The sequence below is a fragment of the Sinocyclocheilus rhinocerous genome, unplaced genomic scaffold (assembly GCF_001515625.1).
Source record: "Sinocyclocheilus rhinocerous isolate Xijiao unplaced genomic scaffold, SAMN03320098_v1.1 scaffold1069, whole genome shotgun sequence".
NCBI classification, from domain to species: domain Eukaryota; kingdom Metazoa; phylum Chordata; class Actinopteri; order Cypriniformes; family Cyprinidae; genus Sinocyclocheilus; species Sinocyclocheilus rhinocerous.
The window spans coordinates 1,798,068-1,813,426 of record NW_015635541.1 but is presented as its reverse complement, the minus strand read 5'-3'; the positions used below and the strand labels follow the sequence as shown (position 1 = coordinate 1,813,426).

The 15,359-nt window shown below is 35.1% G+C and overlaps 1 protein-coding gene across 1 annotated transcript in view; it reads left to right on the top strand.

Moving 5' to 3' along the window:
* LOC107747287 (collagen alpha-1(XIX) chain-like) overlaps nucleotides 1-14,958 on the top strand; it is a 140,059-nt gene extending 125,101 nt beyond the window's left edge. Inside the window, exons 46-52 of the mRNA XM_016561756.1 lie at nucleotides 2,471-2,506; nucleotides 4,646-4,690; nucleotides 5,056-5,208; nucleotides 8,587-8,653; nucleotides 9,311-9,454; nucleotides 12,649-12,726; nucleotides 14,264-14,958. Coding sequence (XP_016417242.1) covers nucleotides 2,471-2,506; nucleotides 4,646-4,690; nucleotides 5,056-5,208; nucleotides 8,587-8,653; nucleotides 9,311-9,454; nucleotides 12,649-12,726; nucleotides 14,264-14,367 — 627 coding nt within the window. The 3' untranslated portion in view covers nucleotides 14,368-14,958. The remainder of the gene's footprint in view (nucleotides 1-2,470; nucleotides 2,507-4,645; nucleotides 4,691-5,055; nucleotides 5,209-8,586; nucleotides 8,654-9,310; nucleotides 9,455-12,648; nucleotides 12,727-14,263) is intronic.
* The last annotated feature ends 401 nt before the right edge of the window (nucleotides 14,959-15,359 follow it).

The following is a 15,359-nucleotide window of genomic DNA, read 5'->3' as shown; positions in this document are numbered from 1 at the left end:
CTTCTGTGGTCCCCTTTGTGGCCCCGAGGGTCCCTGGATCTACCTGTAATCTACCATTTATGCTGCACCTGTCTGTGATCTACACCCTGTATAATAACATTTAGTTCTCATTAGTTTCTGTCTTCTGTTTTCAGCTCTGTGATCTTATAACAGATTGATCCAACATTTGATCCATCCTTGAATTGCAGACCAGATTTAATTAACTGATTAGTCTGCTGATTGATTCACAGTTTGACTCGCTGTGAATTCAGAGTTCTGGCACAAACATTCTGTTTTTCCTCAGTTCTTGATTTCTAGTGACTGGCCTGTAGTTTGATTCAGAGTCTGGGCTGTTTCTAATTAGAGATCCCAGAATGCTAAAAATCACTGTAAACAAGCATCAGATATACTACACAACTGGAAATATAGAGGTTTAGATTGGCTGAATTGCTGTGTTTGACACAAATATAGTGTGATATAGCAGTGATATTGTGATATTGTTCTCTTCAAATCACAGCGAATGTTTTCGGCTGTAATATCTCACTTCATAGCACAGAGTAATCTCCTCGTATTCTTCTCTGTACTGTGGCGTTAAACCTGGCTGGTTTGTGCTGTGGTAATGAGTGCAGTCACTGGGGTAAACGTTTGATTGGCTGTCTCAGTGAAGGAGTACAGTGGCTGTACGGGTCTCCTATAATTGCTTCGTTATTCGCACAGCCGTAATGCCTTCAGCACCTCCGCTGAATACACAGAATTCCCCTGAGGAATTCCTGTTTCTTCCAGGTGATATTTTACGATTTATTCCTAGTTTATGTAGCTTGAGTCCTAATTGTTCGCACTTAACCTTAGTGGAACAATGTGTGCTAAACTAACTACAAGTACAAACTAAACTACATCAAAGTTGACAGTATTTGCAACACATTTTACTTGTGTAATGTGACGAAGAGTAGCACCAAGAAGTGCGTGGATACTTTAGACACACTTTAAAATGCATGAATGGATGGATGGACAGATGGACGGATAGATATATAATAAATAGATGATGGATGGATGGATAGAATGATGATATAGGATAGATGGATGGATGATGGTTGGATAGATAGATAGATAGATAGATAGATAGATAGAGGATGGATGGATGGATGGATGATAGGATAGATGGATGGATGATAGATAGATAGATAGATAGATAGATAGATGATGGTTGGAGGATGGATGGATGGAATGATGATAGGATAGATGGATGGATGATAGATGATAAATGGATAGATGATGGTTGGATGATAGATAGATAGATAGATAGATAGATATTTGCAACTTTATTTTTCAAAATTGAAAGTATTTTTCAGAATTACAACTTTTTCTCTCAACTTCAGCTCTATATCACTCACAGTGGTGTACTGTAACGAAGTAATAATACTTCGTTACAGTACTTAAGTATTTTTGGGGAGTATCTGTACTTTACTTGAGTTTTTATATTTCAGCCAACTTTTACGTTTACTCCACTACATTTCCTAATTAAAATGTATACTTTTACTCCGATACATTTCCCCGAAGCATATTCGTTACTTACTACAAAATAGTCAGAAGTCAGAAGAACACAGACTGCAGGAAAGCAGGTTTGACGAATCAGTGGTCTACCGTCTGCAAGTTAGACTCCTAAAAACACCTTTGCTCATGTGCAAACAAGTGTGCGCACAACTGCGGATGATTCATGCTCCACTCAAGTCGAGTCTGGGGCGTGTGATATACAGTATATCTTCTGCGATAATATGGTAAGTGTTGTTGTAATGATGTGCGATCTGACATTATCGAGTATATCACCAAATCACACACTGAGTGCACGCATGTTGATTTATTAGTCTATTAAAACTCAAAATTCCAGGCATTCTATAAACTGTGTAAATACATCTAAATGCTATTTTAGATGCAGATTCTTGAAATGTTTTCTTGTGTTGGAATGAAAGACACTAAATACCGGATGAAGTGCTTCTTATTCTTACCCAAAAATACAAAATGGAAGAAAGAGTTAAAGCTGAACACAATCTTGCTACTCAAGCTGTGTATGAGCATTTTTTTTATATATATTTATTTGCTTCTTTTCCAATTTGCATTTACTTGTACTTTTACTTTCAATTCTTAAGTACGTTTAAGATTTAAAAAATACTTTTCGTACTTAAGTACAATAAATATCACATACTTTAAGACTTCTACTCAAGTAATATTCTAAACGGTGACTTCAACTTCTACCAAAGTCATTTTCTGGTGAGATATGGCTTTCAGGTACTTTATACACCACACTGATCACTCAATACTCTGAGGTGAAAACTTGCTTCCATTTTCACTTCTAAAAGAACATTATGAAAGTAGATTTGTAATAGCATCTCAAAACATTTGTGCACATTGGACCATCTAGTTATGTATGGATATTATAAGCAATGCAAAGTTATTTAAATTGCAAAGATTTATGGGAATGTTGTCTCTTCCACAGGGAAGGCCGGGAAAAGATGGAATTCCAGGCTATACGGTATGTGTGTACAGTATATGCATGGCAGAGCTTTGGATTCAGCTGTACTGTATGTCTAAGATGATAATGTTAGCAGAAAATTAATGCTTTTACTTTAATACCTGCAGCATCTAATAACTTGTGCCAGCGAGTAGTGGATAGCGGTTAGACTCGGATCCGTGCTGGTCTACATTTATCTCTGTCTCACTCGATTTCTTTTTTTCCCAAGCAAATAAAAACCCAACACCAGTCATTAGTCTTGTAAAGTTTTCAATAATAAGACCGCTTACTCACTGCTAATGCTCTCCAGTGTGGATAAAATCCTGCCCATGAGCCATTAAATCATGAATAATGCATGCGATCACTAATTAAATGTCCCCTACAAACAGGGTTTGTAGTTTCGAAAGCCTTGTCACGTTAAACAAAAAAATTTCCGTTCTCTGATGCCTTGTCACAACAGAACAAATATCTACGGCAGAACTGTGACAAATCGCACTTCTGCACTTTTCAGCAGCGAGCAGACACATCAGAGAGCCGCCAACACACAACTCGCATATATTCGCCTCCGTCACAGACAGACAAACACTGTAAATGCAGCATGCATCTGCAGATCTTAATGAGGTCAGCGAGAAAGAGCAGAGGATGAGTCAGAAGTCAGTTCGCTCATCAAACATCTTGCTAAGACCCAGGTCAGCTATTTTGTGTAGGAGTATGATAAGGTTTTGAGGTTTAGCTGATTAGCGTGGTCCGGTTTGCCTCTGCTGGTCAATGTCATAACTGCAACATCTGGCAGTAATAATGAAGCATTATGACCAGTGTTATTTTAGTATTATTTATATACTGTTATAGTATTTAATAATATTTTGAAATAGATTTTTTGGATATTCACATTTAATTTGAATATTACTTTTAGTAATTTTGTTGTTGTTTTTTTGCTTTTCTTTTCATAAGCTTCAATTTATTTTTTAGTTTTAGTTATTTTATTTGTAATCTGACATAGTAACATTTCTAATTTTAACATTCTAATTTCTAATTTTCATTTTTTTTTTTTTTTTTTTTTTTTTTTTTTTTTTTTAGTAATTTAATCTAATTTAGTAATTCAATTTCTTCTTTTGTTTTATGTTATTATTTCAGCTTTATTTCAATTTAGAGTTATTATAGTTAACTATAGTTTTAGTAATTTTAGTACTCATTTTATTTGCTATCTGACATGGTGACATTTCTAATTTTAACATTCTTTCTCATTTTCATTTTTATATTTTTTTAGTATTTTAATCTAATTTAGGAATTCAATTTCATAAGTTGTTTTATATTATATTATTTACATTTATATGATATTATTTCAGATTTATTTCAATTTAGAGTTGAAATAAATCTCTGAAGTTAACTACAGTTTTAGTAATTTTAGCACTAATTTTATTTGTTATCTGACATGGTAATATTTCTAATTTTAACTGTCTTAATTCCTAATTTTCATTTATTTATTTATTCATTTTTAGTTTTTACTAATTTAATCTAATTTAGTAATTCAATTCCTTATGTTGCTTTATATATTATATTATTTCAGATTTGTTTCAATTCAGAGTTATTATGGTTAAACTAAAACTAAACCTCATTTAAACAATTACTTTACTTAAAATAAATGTTAACTGAAATAAAAAATAAAATATTTTAAAAACATAACTTATTTTGGAAATGTCATTGTATTTAATTTCAGCTTGTTGCCAAGGCATCTTTTTTTTGCTTATATTGAAGTACTGAAATAACTCAAACTAAATAAACTAAAACTAGCACATAATAAAATTGGATAAAAAACTATATAGACATAATAAAAACGACATAAAATGCATAAAAAATTACTACTTTAAAACTAAAGTGAAAACTGAAAATATAAAAATAAAATCGAATTCAAAATATTAACACAAACTATAATAGTACAGTAACAGTAAAATAACATTGTTTTTGTTAGTTTTATTTTTAGTTAACTTGCATTTTATTTGTATAGATAGATAGATAGGTGTGTGTGTGTGTGTGTGTGTGTATATATTTTTTTAAACCGTGATTTTTCAACGAGCGGTATGTATATACTTTTATGTTTTTTTTCCTTCATTTCTTTAATTTTTGTCTTTTTTGTATGTATATTTGAATGTATTTTCACAGGGAGCCACAGGCAGACCTGGAGACAGAGGTACTAAAGGAGAACGGGTGAGATTTCATATTTTGTTTTGATGGACTATAAAAGGGTCAGTGCGATAATCACTGTCACTGTTGTGTAAACAGCATGAAAGAAACCATTTTGTAATTGTGACAAGAAAGCTATAAAAGGAGAAATAGAAAGAAGAAAGCATATCATTAAACATATCAATAATAAAAATAATAATAATAATAAAATGTGTTGCTCTATTAATGACTACAAATCTGTAATCTCCATGCAGTAGTTTTGATTAGTTATATGGTGCATTGAATGTAATACAGCCAGATGCTATTATCAATTGAAGTTGCGGGAGCTCACAATAGTCAGCTTGTGTTGTTTAGATTCTGTTATTTATATTCTGGTGTTGCCTTTGCAGGGAGATACAGGGATTCCAGGAGAGAGAGGAGTACAGGGAGAAAGAGGCAAACCTGGTGAAAGAGGGGGCTTTGGTCTTCAGGGGCAGCCTGGACAGAAAGGAGAACCAGGCACACCTGGATCTTTAACAACACCAGGGACTGTCAATCTGTTGGTATGTAAATAATCCTACAGATACCAGCCATAGAGAGAGAATGTAGTATCTGTTAAATCACTGTTCTAAAAGACTTTCCATTTTGACTTCACCACACATACAGAAAAATCTGAGGTTGGATTGGTTTTTTTCAGGCCTGCTAATACTGAGACCAACATATATACACTACCATTTAAAAGTTTAGGGTCAGTAAGATTTTTTTGTTGTATTTTTCTAAGTAAAAGTGTTAGTTTCTTTCAAAAAGGACAAATTAAATGATCAAAAGTGACAGAAATATTTTGTAACATATATTTGTACTAATTAAATTGTTCTTTTGAGTTTTAAGCAGCACAATCATTTTCAATATAGAAAATATGATGTTACTTGAGCACCAAATAAGCATATTGATATTTTTTCTTCTATGATTTCTGAAGGATCATGTGACACTGAAAACTGAAGTAATGGCTGCTGAAAATTCAGCTTTGCCATCATAGGAATAAATTACATTTTCTAATATATTAAAATAGAAAACAGCTATTTTAAATTATGATCATATTTAACAATATTGCTGTTTTACTGTATTTTTTTATCAAATAAATGCAGCCTTGGTGAGAATAATAGACTCGGAAATATCTTACTGGCAACTTAATATAGGCAGTATTAATACTGGTAATATTAATAATTTCATACATTCTTAAAATCTTGATATTGTGTGTATTAAATGTCATAGAACCTATTTTTAAGTATATTTATTTAAATTAAATTTGTACATAATTTGTTGAAAGTTTCAATGGTTTGGTTTAAAAAAATAATTACAATTTATCTGAATATTATTTCATAAATTCATGTGTCAGGCTTTACAGGGTTAAGGAGCGTTCACACCAACAGAGATTTACAGCAATAAAGCAACCGGCAATCATTGGTTTGCAATGCGAGTTGACGGTTGAAGCAATTTGAAGCAACATCAGCAGTACATGAGCATAAATTTTTTGTCAAGAAAACGGATTCAGTGTCAAACAGTACAGCCCATTTGAGATCAGATTTTCAGGAGCACAGCCAATCAAATAAACCGTATAGGGCCTTCAGCAGCATGAACACCCACTACAATCAACTGTACAGCCACTCGATAACCTCCAGCAATAAAATCACTGTCAGCGTGAACCCTTTTTCAGATTACAGTGACTGCATACTCCTCTGGAGGTGGAGCACATCTTTGACCTCCGTAAAGATCCAGTTGCTGGCTTTCTCCAAATCTGCACCAGCCTCCTGGCCCCCGTCCCGAATCCATATCCGCAGGTCGCCCCACGCTATTCAGAGGGCAACCGTCATTGATTGCTTTGTTGTGCATAACACACTCGTGAACACTCCAGAATAAATAATTAGGAGCTCTGCATAACAATAATTACCCACACGTGTTCGCAAACCCATCAGCCTCTGAAAAGCACAGTCTGCAGCAATGAGCCGCCTGCTGCGAGGCCTATATCCAACGCCCTCGCTCCAAATCAAACAAACTCACAGCCATGTCACTCAGGAGGGGACCATTAGGAGTGTATTGTGTGTGTCACGGGGGTGGAAGGATATAGTAACGGCAGGAGCTCTACGCAACTCCGCCTCTAAACCACACACACAGACAGAACTACAAACATTAAAGGGACAGTTCACTCAGTCAAAAATGAACTTTCTGTCATCATTTACAAACCCTCAGGTTGTTCCAAACCTAAAACTATGACTTTCTTTTTTCTTTTGAACACAAAAAGTGATATTTTTGAGTTGATAGAGTTTAAAAGGGATATTTCACCCAAAAATGAAATCATGTTGTTCCAGTATGACAGACTTTCTTCTGTTGGACACAGTAGCTGAATTTATGAATAATATCCTAGTTGCTCTTTTATATAATGAAAGTGAATGAGAACTAGGGTTGTCAAGCTTCAAAAAGAACACAAAAGTGCAATAAAAATCGCATAAAAATAATCATTATATGCTTCTATTCATGAGTTTAGGGTCAGTAAAAATGAATTAAACATTTTATTCACCAAGGATGCATTAAATTGGTCAAAAGTAACAGTAAAGACATTTATAATGTTACAAAAGACGTGTTTTTTTTTTTATAAATGCTGTTCTTTTTAACTTTATGTTCATCAAGGAATCCTGGAAATATAAAGCAGCATGATTGTTTTCAACACTGAAAATAAAAATAAATGTTTCTTTAGCACTAAATCAGCCTATTAAGAATGATTTTTAAAGGATCGTGTGACTCTGAAGACTGGAGTAATGATGCTGAAAATTCAGCTTTGTCATGACAAGAAAAGAAAAAAATATATATATATATACATACAATATACTGTATATATACTGTGTGTGTGTGTGTGTATTTTTACTGTATTTTTGAACAAATAAGTGCAGCCTTGGTGAGTATAAGAGTATTCTTTTTTTTTTTTATGTTAACAAATCTTACCAACACCAAACTTTTAAAAGGTAGTGTACGACAACTTTCTGTGAGGAACAGACTAAATTTTGAGTCATGATCATTAATTATTTTGTGAACTGATTCACTGAAAAGATCTGACTCAAACGTACCTTTTATTTCATGAATCAAACATCACAGCTTCCTCAAAAAGTGCCAAGATGAGCGGTGCAGGGTTTTTTTTCTCAGTGAATAACAACTTTAATAGTTTACAAACAGAAACTGATGCTAGACTCACCAAGACCATCTCAAAGCAACTATTAGGACTTTTTGTTCCAAGTTTAAATGCATGCAATCATTCGCTTTCACTTTTTCTGTACACTTTGCACTGTGTTGCTACCTAGCAACCTTGTAAAGTCGCCCTTCCGTGACACTGTCTGCAAAGCTTTTCATGTGGATGTCAAATTGGCGAATGACGCTTGTGTTATTAGGTATGATAAGGCCCTGACACGAGTCATGTTAAAGGGCTTTTAGACTGATCGCTGAATCTCCGCACTCTGAATATGCATTAGCCCATTTCCTTTTAACCCTCCACAAGCGTTCAGGTGAGGGATGTGAGGATGCTGCGCTTGCAGCCCGAGGCACAGAGCGTCGCAGGGGCCTCTGAGCATTTGACAGAATGGCCTTGAACTGTGAAAGGTATGTTTTTGATTGGAAGGAAGCGGTTTGTTTTCCTATGAGATGTTCTTCAAAATTCAGGCCACCTCCTGTGCAGAGCAGTGATCATGAACGGCAAGATGCTTTGAGGAGAGATGGTGATTACGCCACTATGTGTCATCCATCCCTTTATCTCTGAGAGCTCCAACATTTCTCAGCATGAATAAAACATGAATTGCTGCCATTTTGTAGCTGCACTTTTTAATCTGCAAATCATGTTATGCTGATGTTTGTTTTCCCTCTCTGCCTTCTTTTTTCCCTTTCGTTTCTTCTTGCAGGGTGATACAGCTGCCTTGGAGGAAATTAAAACATTCATCCGAAATGAAGTATTGCGTGTATTTGAAGGTACATCATCTGCCGCTGCTGAGGTGTTTTGTTGTGGTCTCCACCGGTAGATAAGGAATTTTCTTTTTTTTGTGTGTGTCTGTGTATAAGTGACAGGAACTTTGTAAGACATTTAAAAGACAATCATCAACACTAAGTGTATTGCAAATAAGCTCTTTACCAGGGGACTCCAAAAATAAGAAGAGTTTAATATTAAGTGTAGTGACTTCTAATGTGTTACCAGCTTGTGTTTTATTGTCCACTACCACAAAAAAATGACCTTAAACTTTTTACAATTTTTTATATTATTTTTTCATTAATTTAATTTAATGTACTGTAATTTAATGTGAATGGATGGACGGACGGACAAATAGATAGATGGATGGATGGATGGATGGATGGATAGATAGATAAAAAACAGTTGTCAACATTAACAGTATTGCAAATTAGCTCTTACCAAAGGGCCCCGAAAATGAGAACTATATTTTATTTTATTTTATTTTATTTATTAAACTAAGGGACCAATTAAAATTTTGTTAACTGACAGCTCTGTTCTGACATTCTATTACATTTTTTTATTATTCTATTTGTTTTGTTTTTTTTTGCAAACTGAGGGACAGATTGAAATATATAAAATAGTAGTGTAATTCACATTCTTAATTCTGCTTTTTTTTTCAGAGAGGTTTTCAGACAGTTACGCTTTGCTACAGAAGACACCAGCAGCCATATTAGCCGCGCAGGGTCGACAAGGCCCTCCAGGGCTACCTGGTAATGATGGCTCCCCAGGACCCCCCGGAGAGCCAGGATCTCCAGGTCCCCAAGGTAGGAGCCAAAACCCAAAAGACTAAACATGTTACGGACCTCTTTACGCTGCTCCTACGATGGTCTCGTCTCACACAAAAACCCAGATGCACAAGACTGTGATTATTTATATGACTCATCTGTTTCCCCAGTATTAAGTTTTTTTGCTTGCTTCTCAAGGATTCCAGTTTTTCTATCTCTCTCTTGGTGGAAAATAGTGTTTATGTGTATGTATTTTTAGTTAGATATACTGCGTCAGTTGCTTCTCAGATTGTTAATTGAATTACACTGAACTGAGTGGGTTGAGGTAATTTTGCTCTTTAGGCCAAGTCAAGCTTTGAACCTCAAGTTCAAAGTAACCTAGCTCAGAAAACTAGAAAATGAGCAAGACGGTCCTCACAAAAGTCATGCAAAAATGGCCGCTGATTGCGATATTGGGTGTAAGGCGTTCACAGGAATCTTGCTAGCTACGTCAGACAAGAAAGAAAGCAGATAGCTGCATGACAAAGTAGCATATGGTGCCGAGAGCCTGGCGGGACATATGAAGACGGATGAAGAACCGACCCAGAATAGGAGAATGTAATATCGCCCTGGACAGACCCAAAAAAAAAACGAAGGGGAGTGAGAAAATAAGCAATTCTGAACATTCATCAAAGACTGGCAACTAACGTACTGCTCCTCTAGCATTTCTAATAAGTAATGACTAGCAGTTCGGTTCTGCTTCTTCTGTCTGAGTTCTTATGATGTTTTTCAAGATATAAGACTATGTTGTGTACATTTGAACTCTAATAAGTGACGTCCTTGCAAAGAAAACATACTTTGAGTGTGTATACATACATATATGTTATGTTGTGAACATTGCATTATTGATATCCAGATTGTGTCGATGCATTTTTAACAGCAGGTGAAGCTCTGAAAAGCCACTTTGTATCACTTTACTGTGTATTTGTGTTGTGTGGCACATTTTACTGTAGACTGTGCTTTGGAGATTGCTGGAGAGGAACATTTCCCCACAATGCGAGGTGTCAGGAGGAAATTAAAAACAGGAATTTTAAACTCCTGCGTAGTCAGAAATTCAGCAGTTTTTGTTGTTTTAATTTGTCAGATGTTGATGATGAAGTTTGCGGGTAATATTTCCTCATTATTTTCAGTCATCCTCTGCTGGAGTCTGTCCTCCTTCGGAATCCTCAATTTAACCACTTTTTTTTCACGTGATATGCTAAAATGAAGAAAAATATCTCTGCAATCTCGGTCGCTTTACACATCTGAGTCACATTAATTCCACTCGGGGTCAGTTTTCTTGCGAGTTAAACTAAATGAGAATTGGCAACGTTAATACGTCTTGTATCCTCTCTTGTGACCCGAAAGAGGTGGTTTTGCTCGAAAACGCTTCCAAATGCTGCTCTTGAATTTAAATGCTTTTGCTTTGTGATTTTTGTGCCGTTTAGCTTTACTTATTCATTTTTATTTAAAATGTGTTCTTAAAATTAAATGATTTACTGTATCAAGTTTGATGTTTCTTGTGCTCATGAACCACATATATATGGTTCATGCAGTTTGAGTCATATAACATCTAAAACTACTTATGCAACTATTTTACGAAGTGTTATCAGCCATGCTTTTGTGTAGCAAGTTTTTTGGGATAACATTTTTGAATCCCTTTGCAACTTTTTGTATTTAAATCTTCTAGGGTGATGAAATGCTTGGTTTCAATAAAATGTATCTAATTCATATTTTAAACTCTTTTTTCCTGCATGCCAAGAACATACCCAATTATACTTATTATGCCGTGTGTGCAATATTATATGAATGTCAAAAAATGTCATTTTATGCAGAGAAATGTACCAGGATTTTGATAATCTCAATACAACATTTTTAAAGATTTTTTTTTTTTATTTGCTACTGGTTTCTATGAGCAAATCTGCAAATTTTATGGAAGTGCGAATCCGTTTTAAGATTAATTAAATGTAAATAGGTGATGGAGATTTACCGCTGATTACAGAACCGGCTTTCTGACAAGATGCGCGTTAAATATCGCATGCGATTTATCGTGCAGCCCTAATGTAAATATATTTCTATGTAATATTTCATGTTTTCATTCTAATTTTTCTTCCTCCACAAGGTTTAGTCTTTTTTTTCCTGAGTATGAAAAATTATTTTAAATGTAAGATCTTCGAAAGATGACAGTTTGTAGATGTTGCTGCAGGCTGCAATTTGCTAGTATTGTATTGCAGCTCCCCCTGCCGCTTTTTTCCCCCCTGTTATAACTGTGCAGTATGAACTCCCCCTCAAGCAGGGGTGGTAATGCAGTGATTGTGAGCGGCCACAGAAAGCCATGATGTGATGCCGCAGGTAGAGTGCCGTCCGTCCGTCCGTGGAATGCCATTGCATTGGATGAATGCATCTGAAGGTGTCCGGACACACTTTAGTTAGTTTGCTTGTGTAAGTTGCACATGCAAAAACTGGTACTGGTGACACTGTCAATTACTGCATTATTTGGCATCTCTTGGGTATTTTCTTGTTTATTAACTGCTACAGTGTTTCTCTTTCAGGCTAGACTCGGTCTGCCTCAGAGGAAACGCATCACTAATGCATGTGTATTTTGACTGGAGGCAGTTTTCTGCATGCCATTATAAAGATTGGTTTCTTACTGAGTGTGTGAAAACAAGACTTAAAGATCAGCATCAGCTAATGTGTTTTTGTTTGTTGGTTTGCCTGCCCGCTGCGTGTGACATGCCGTCCAGCACTGTCAGCATTTGTGGTGCTCCTTAAATACTTTGAAAACGTGTTTCTGATAGATGGATTTGTCATTACTCCTGAAGGGCTTAGAAAACTGTCTGAGTTCTGAAGGATCTGAGACTAGTTGTGTAATACAGCAGATTTGGACAGGGCCTTATGTACCGTTTCCACCTGGAGGCCACACTTTTATGGAAATGCAAAGTCTGAGATGAACTGAATCTAGAAACTGTTAAGATAAAGTATGTCAGTGATTATTCATTTAACAAAGTACTAATTAAATAGTGTAGTGATGCTAAATTCTGCCTGTTAGTAAAAGGTGGTAATAATGGAATACAGTACAAAGAATTATAATAAAATCATTATATGACCAACACTCTCTCCCTTCTCATAATCACTCCTGCCTGCATAGATTTTATAAAGGATGATATATGTTCTGTATATCTGACATTGTGTATTTGTGTGTTTTACCCCTGCAGGGTATCGAGGGCAAAAAGGGGAACGAGGTCAAATGGGGTTAGGACTTCCAGGAGCTCCAGGCCCCACTGGCCCACCAGGTAATTCTGGATGAACATTTTAAAGTTTGTTGACTTTCTATCTGTGACGTGTATTTTATTTACCGCAGAAAATAATTTCGATTATATATGGTGTTTTTTTTGTTGTTGTTGTTTGATTTTTGAAAACAAATTAATTAAATTGATAAAAAATGACAGAAAGACCTTTATATTGTCACAAAAGATTTGTACTTCAAATAAATATTGTTCTTTTCAACTTTCTCTTTATCAAAGAATCCTGATATGAAGTATCATGGTTTTTAACAAAAAATATTATTCAGCACAACTGTTTTCAACATTGATAATAATAAGGCATGTTTCTTAAGTTCTTAAGTTCTAATCATTACATTAAAATGATTTCTGAAGGATTGTGTGACACTAAAGACTAGAGTAATGGCTGCTGAAAATTCAACTTTGCCATCACAAGAATAAATTACATTTTATAATATATTCAGATAAAAACAGCTATTTTAAATTGTAATACTATTTCACAGTATTAGTGCTTTTATTGTATTTTTGTAAATAAATGCAGCCTTGGTGAGCATAAGAGAATTTCAAAAACATTTTTAAAAAATCTTGTCAACCCCAACCTTTTGAAGTCCTTTGTATTTTTGCTCTAAACTTTTCATGGTGTCTTTGCCTATAGGTTTCCATAGAATAGCTTTGTTTTTACAAAATGAGGAGTAAATTGAATTATTTTTGGACAGCATGCCTCAGATACTACCATTGGACCTTAAGATGCGTTTAACCCAGAATATTCCTTTAATACATGAGCCGTGACACCACATAATGAGTAGAGATAATTAAAAAAAACTAAGGATCTTGTTGTTGGTTATTGCTTTTAAGAGTGAGAGGTACATTATCTGTTATATAATAGCATGTATAGGCTAGATTGACAGGCTAGATCAAACTCATGTAGAACAATAGAGAAAAAAAACCTTGCTTTGTGTTTTTGTTGGGGTCCGGAAAGGCTTGTAAATACATTTCCGTGATGGCCGTTCTTTGCACTTTTCACACTCTTGAAATCTGCAACACACAGATAGAAGCAATTATTTAAATTGGTGCTTTAATGTTTTACTTTTTAAAAGCACAGGCAGATAATGGCACCAAACTAAACTAATGACTACGGCGTTCTTTAATGAACGGCCCTTTTATAGAGGTACAAAGTGCTCACTTATTGTTCTTCAAATGAAAAAATACAAAAGAGACTTTAACTGGGGGTTCTTTATAATTGCACGGCACACTGTTATCAGCGTATGCTCTGATTTCCCTCTTTCTCTCATCCTCTGCAGTTAAAGGGTAACAAGCCCATAAAAATAAGTTTTATTGTGTTTATATACTGCACTATTTTGTCGTGATCACTCTACAGTAAAAGTGCCTTTAAATAACAGTGTTTACAAAGGCAAACGTCATTATCACTATTATTACTGCTCATAGAAATCACCAGAAAACCAGCAACTGCATAGCAACACCTCAGTAGCATGTTTTGAAAAATTGAGTTTATTCTGGTATTTACTACCTGTTCTTGATTTGTCTACAGGCTCAACCGGAATAGGATTCCAGGGTCCCAAAGGTGCTCCGGGGCCAGAGGGAAGATGTAACCCCAGCGACTGCTTCCATCCTTACGCCAGACGGGACGGCTAGAATCTGATGCATCCTCATGAAAACCCGATTAGATCCTGGAAACCTGTGAACCAGCTCATCTACACAAGCATTAAATCCTATTGAAACAAACGTAGGATCCCTGCTGGAGGAGAAGAAACACGCAAACGTCATCCACACAGAGCAGCCATTACTGGTGATGTCATTTCATCATTTATCTCCGTTTCATTTCCCATATTTGTGACCAATGCATTTACTCATTTCCCATGTTTTGTGGGTATGACGTGAGAATTCAGATCTCATCATTACACTAATCACACCGGACAGGTTTATCTGAGGCATATGGCGAATGCAGGTGGAATGAGAATTTACATTTGTTTATTTTCTTCAAGCTGTTGTGAAGTTGAGTTTTGATTCAATTGTGATGGCTCTATGCAATCTAAAATAGAAAACGAGTATGTTAACAAAAATTAAGTTAACGTAAATAACAGACATTGTAATTGTTTTTCAGACATTTAATTTTGACAAATATTTAAATAAGTGTACTTTCCAGCCCTGCGGGAAGAACATTGCTTGAGTTAGGGAGTTATTGTCATGATTATCACCTCAGACACATATATATGCATTTAAACATGTGAGACCACTAGTAAAATTATAAACAATTAAACATTTCAATTTAATAATTAATAGTAAATAAATTATAAAGTAATAATGTAAAACTTTCATTTATTGTTTTGTACTGTAGTATTTATTCTATTATTTATTTAATAATTATTAGGGATGCACGATATTATCGGACCAATATCGGAATCAGCCGATAATGGCTTTAAATGTAAATATCGGCATCTGCCGATATGAAAGATTATGCCGATATGTCTTGTCGATAAGAGGAATACATTAACTCACATGTGTTCAGGGTGTGCTAGCGATTAGATCAAGTCAGCATTGTGGCTCATTCTTGAAGCAAAGTTTTGCATGAATGGTGATTGGATTCACTGTTTTGGATCGCTGCATTTAAACTGAGAATGCATGTA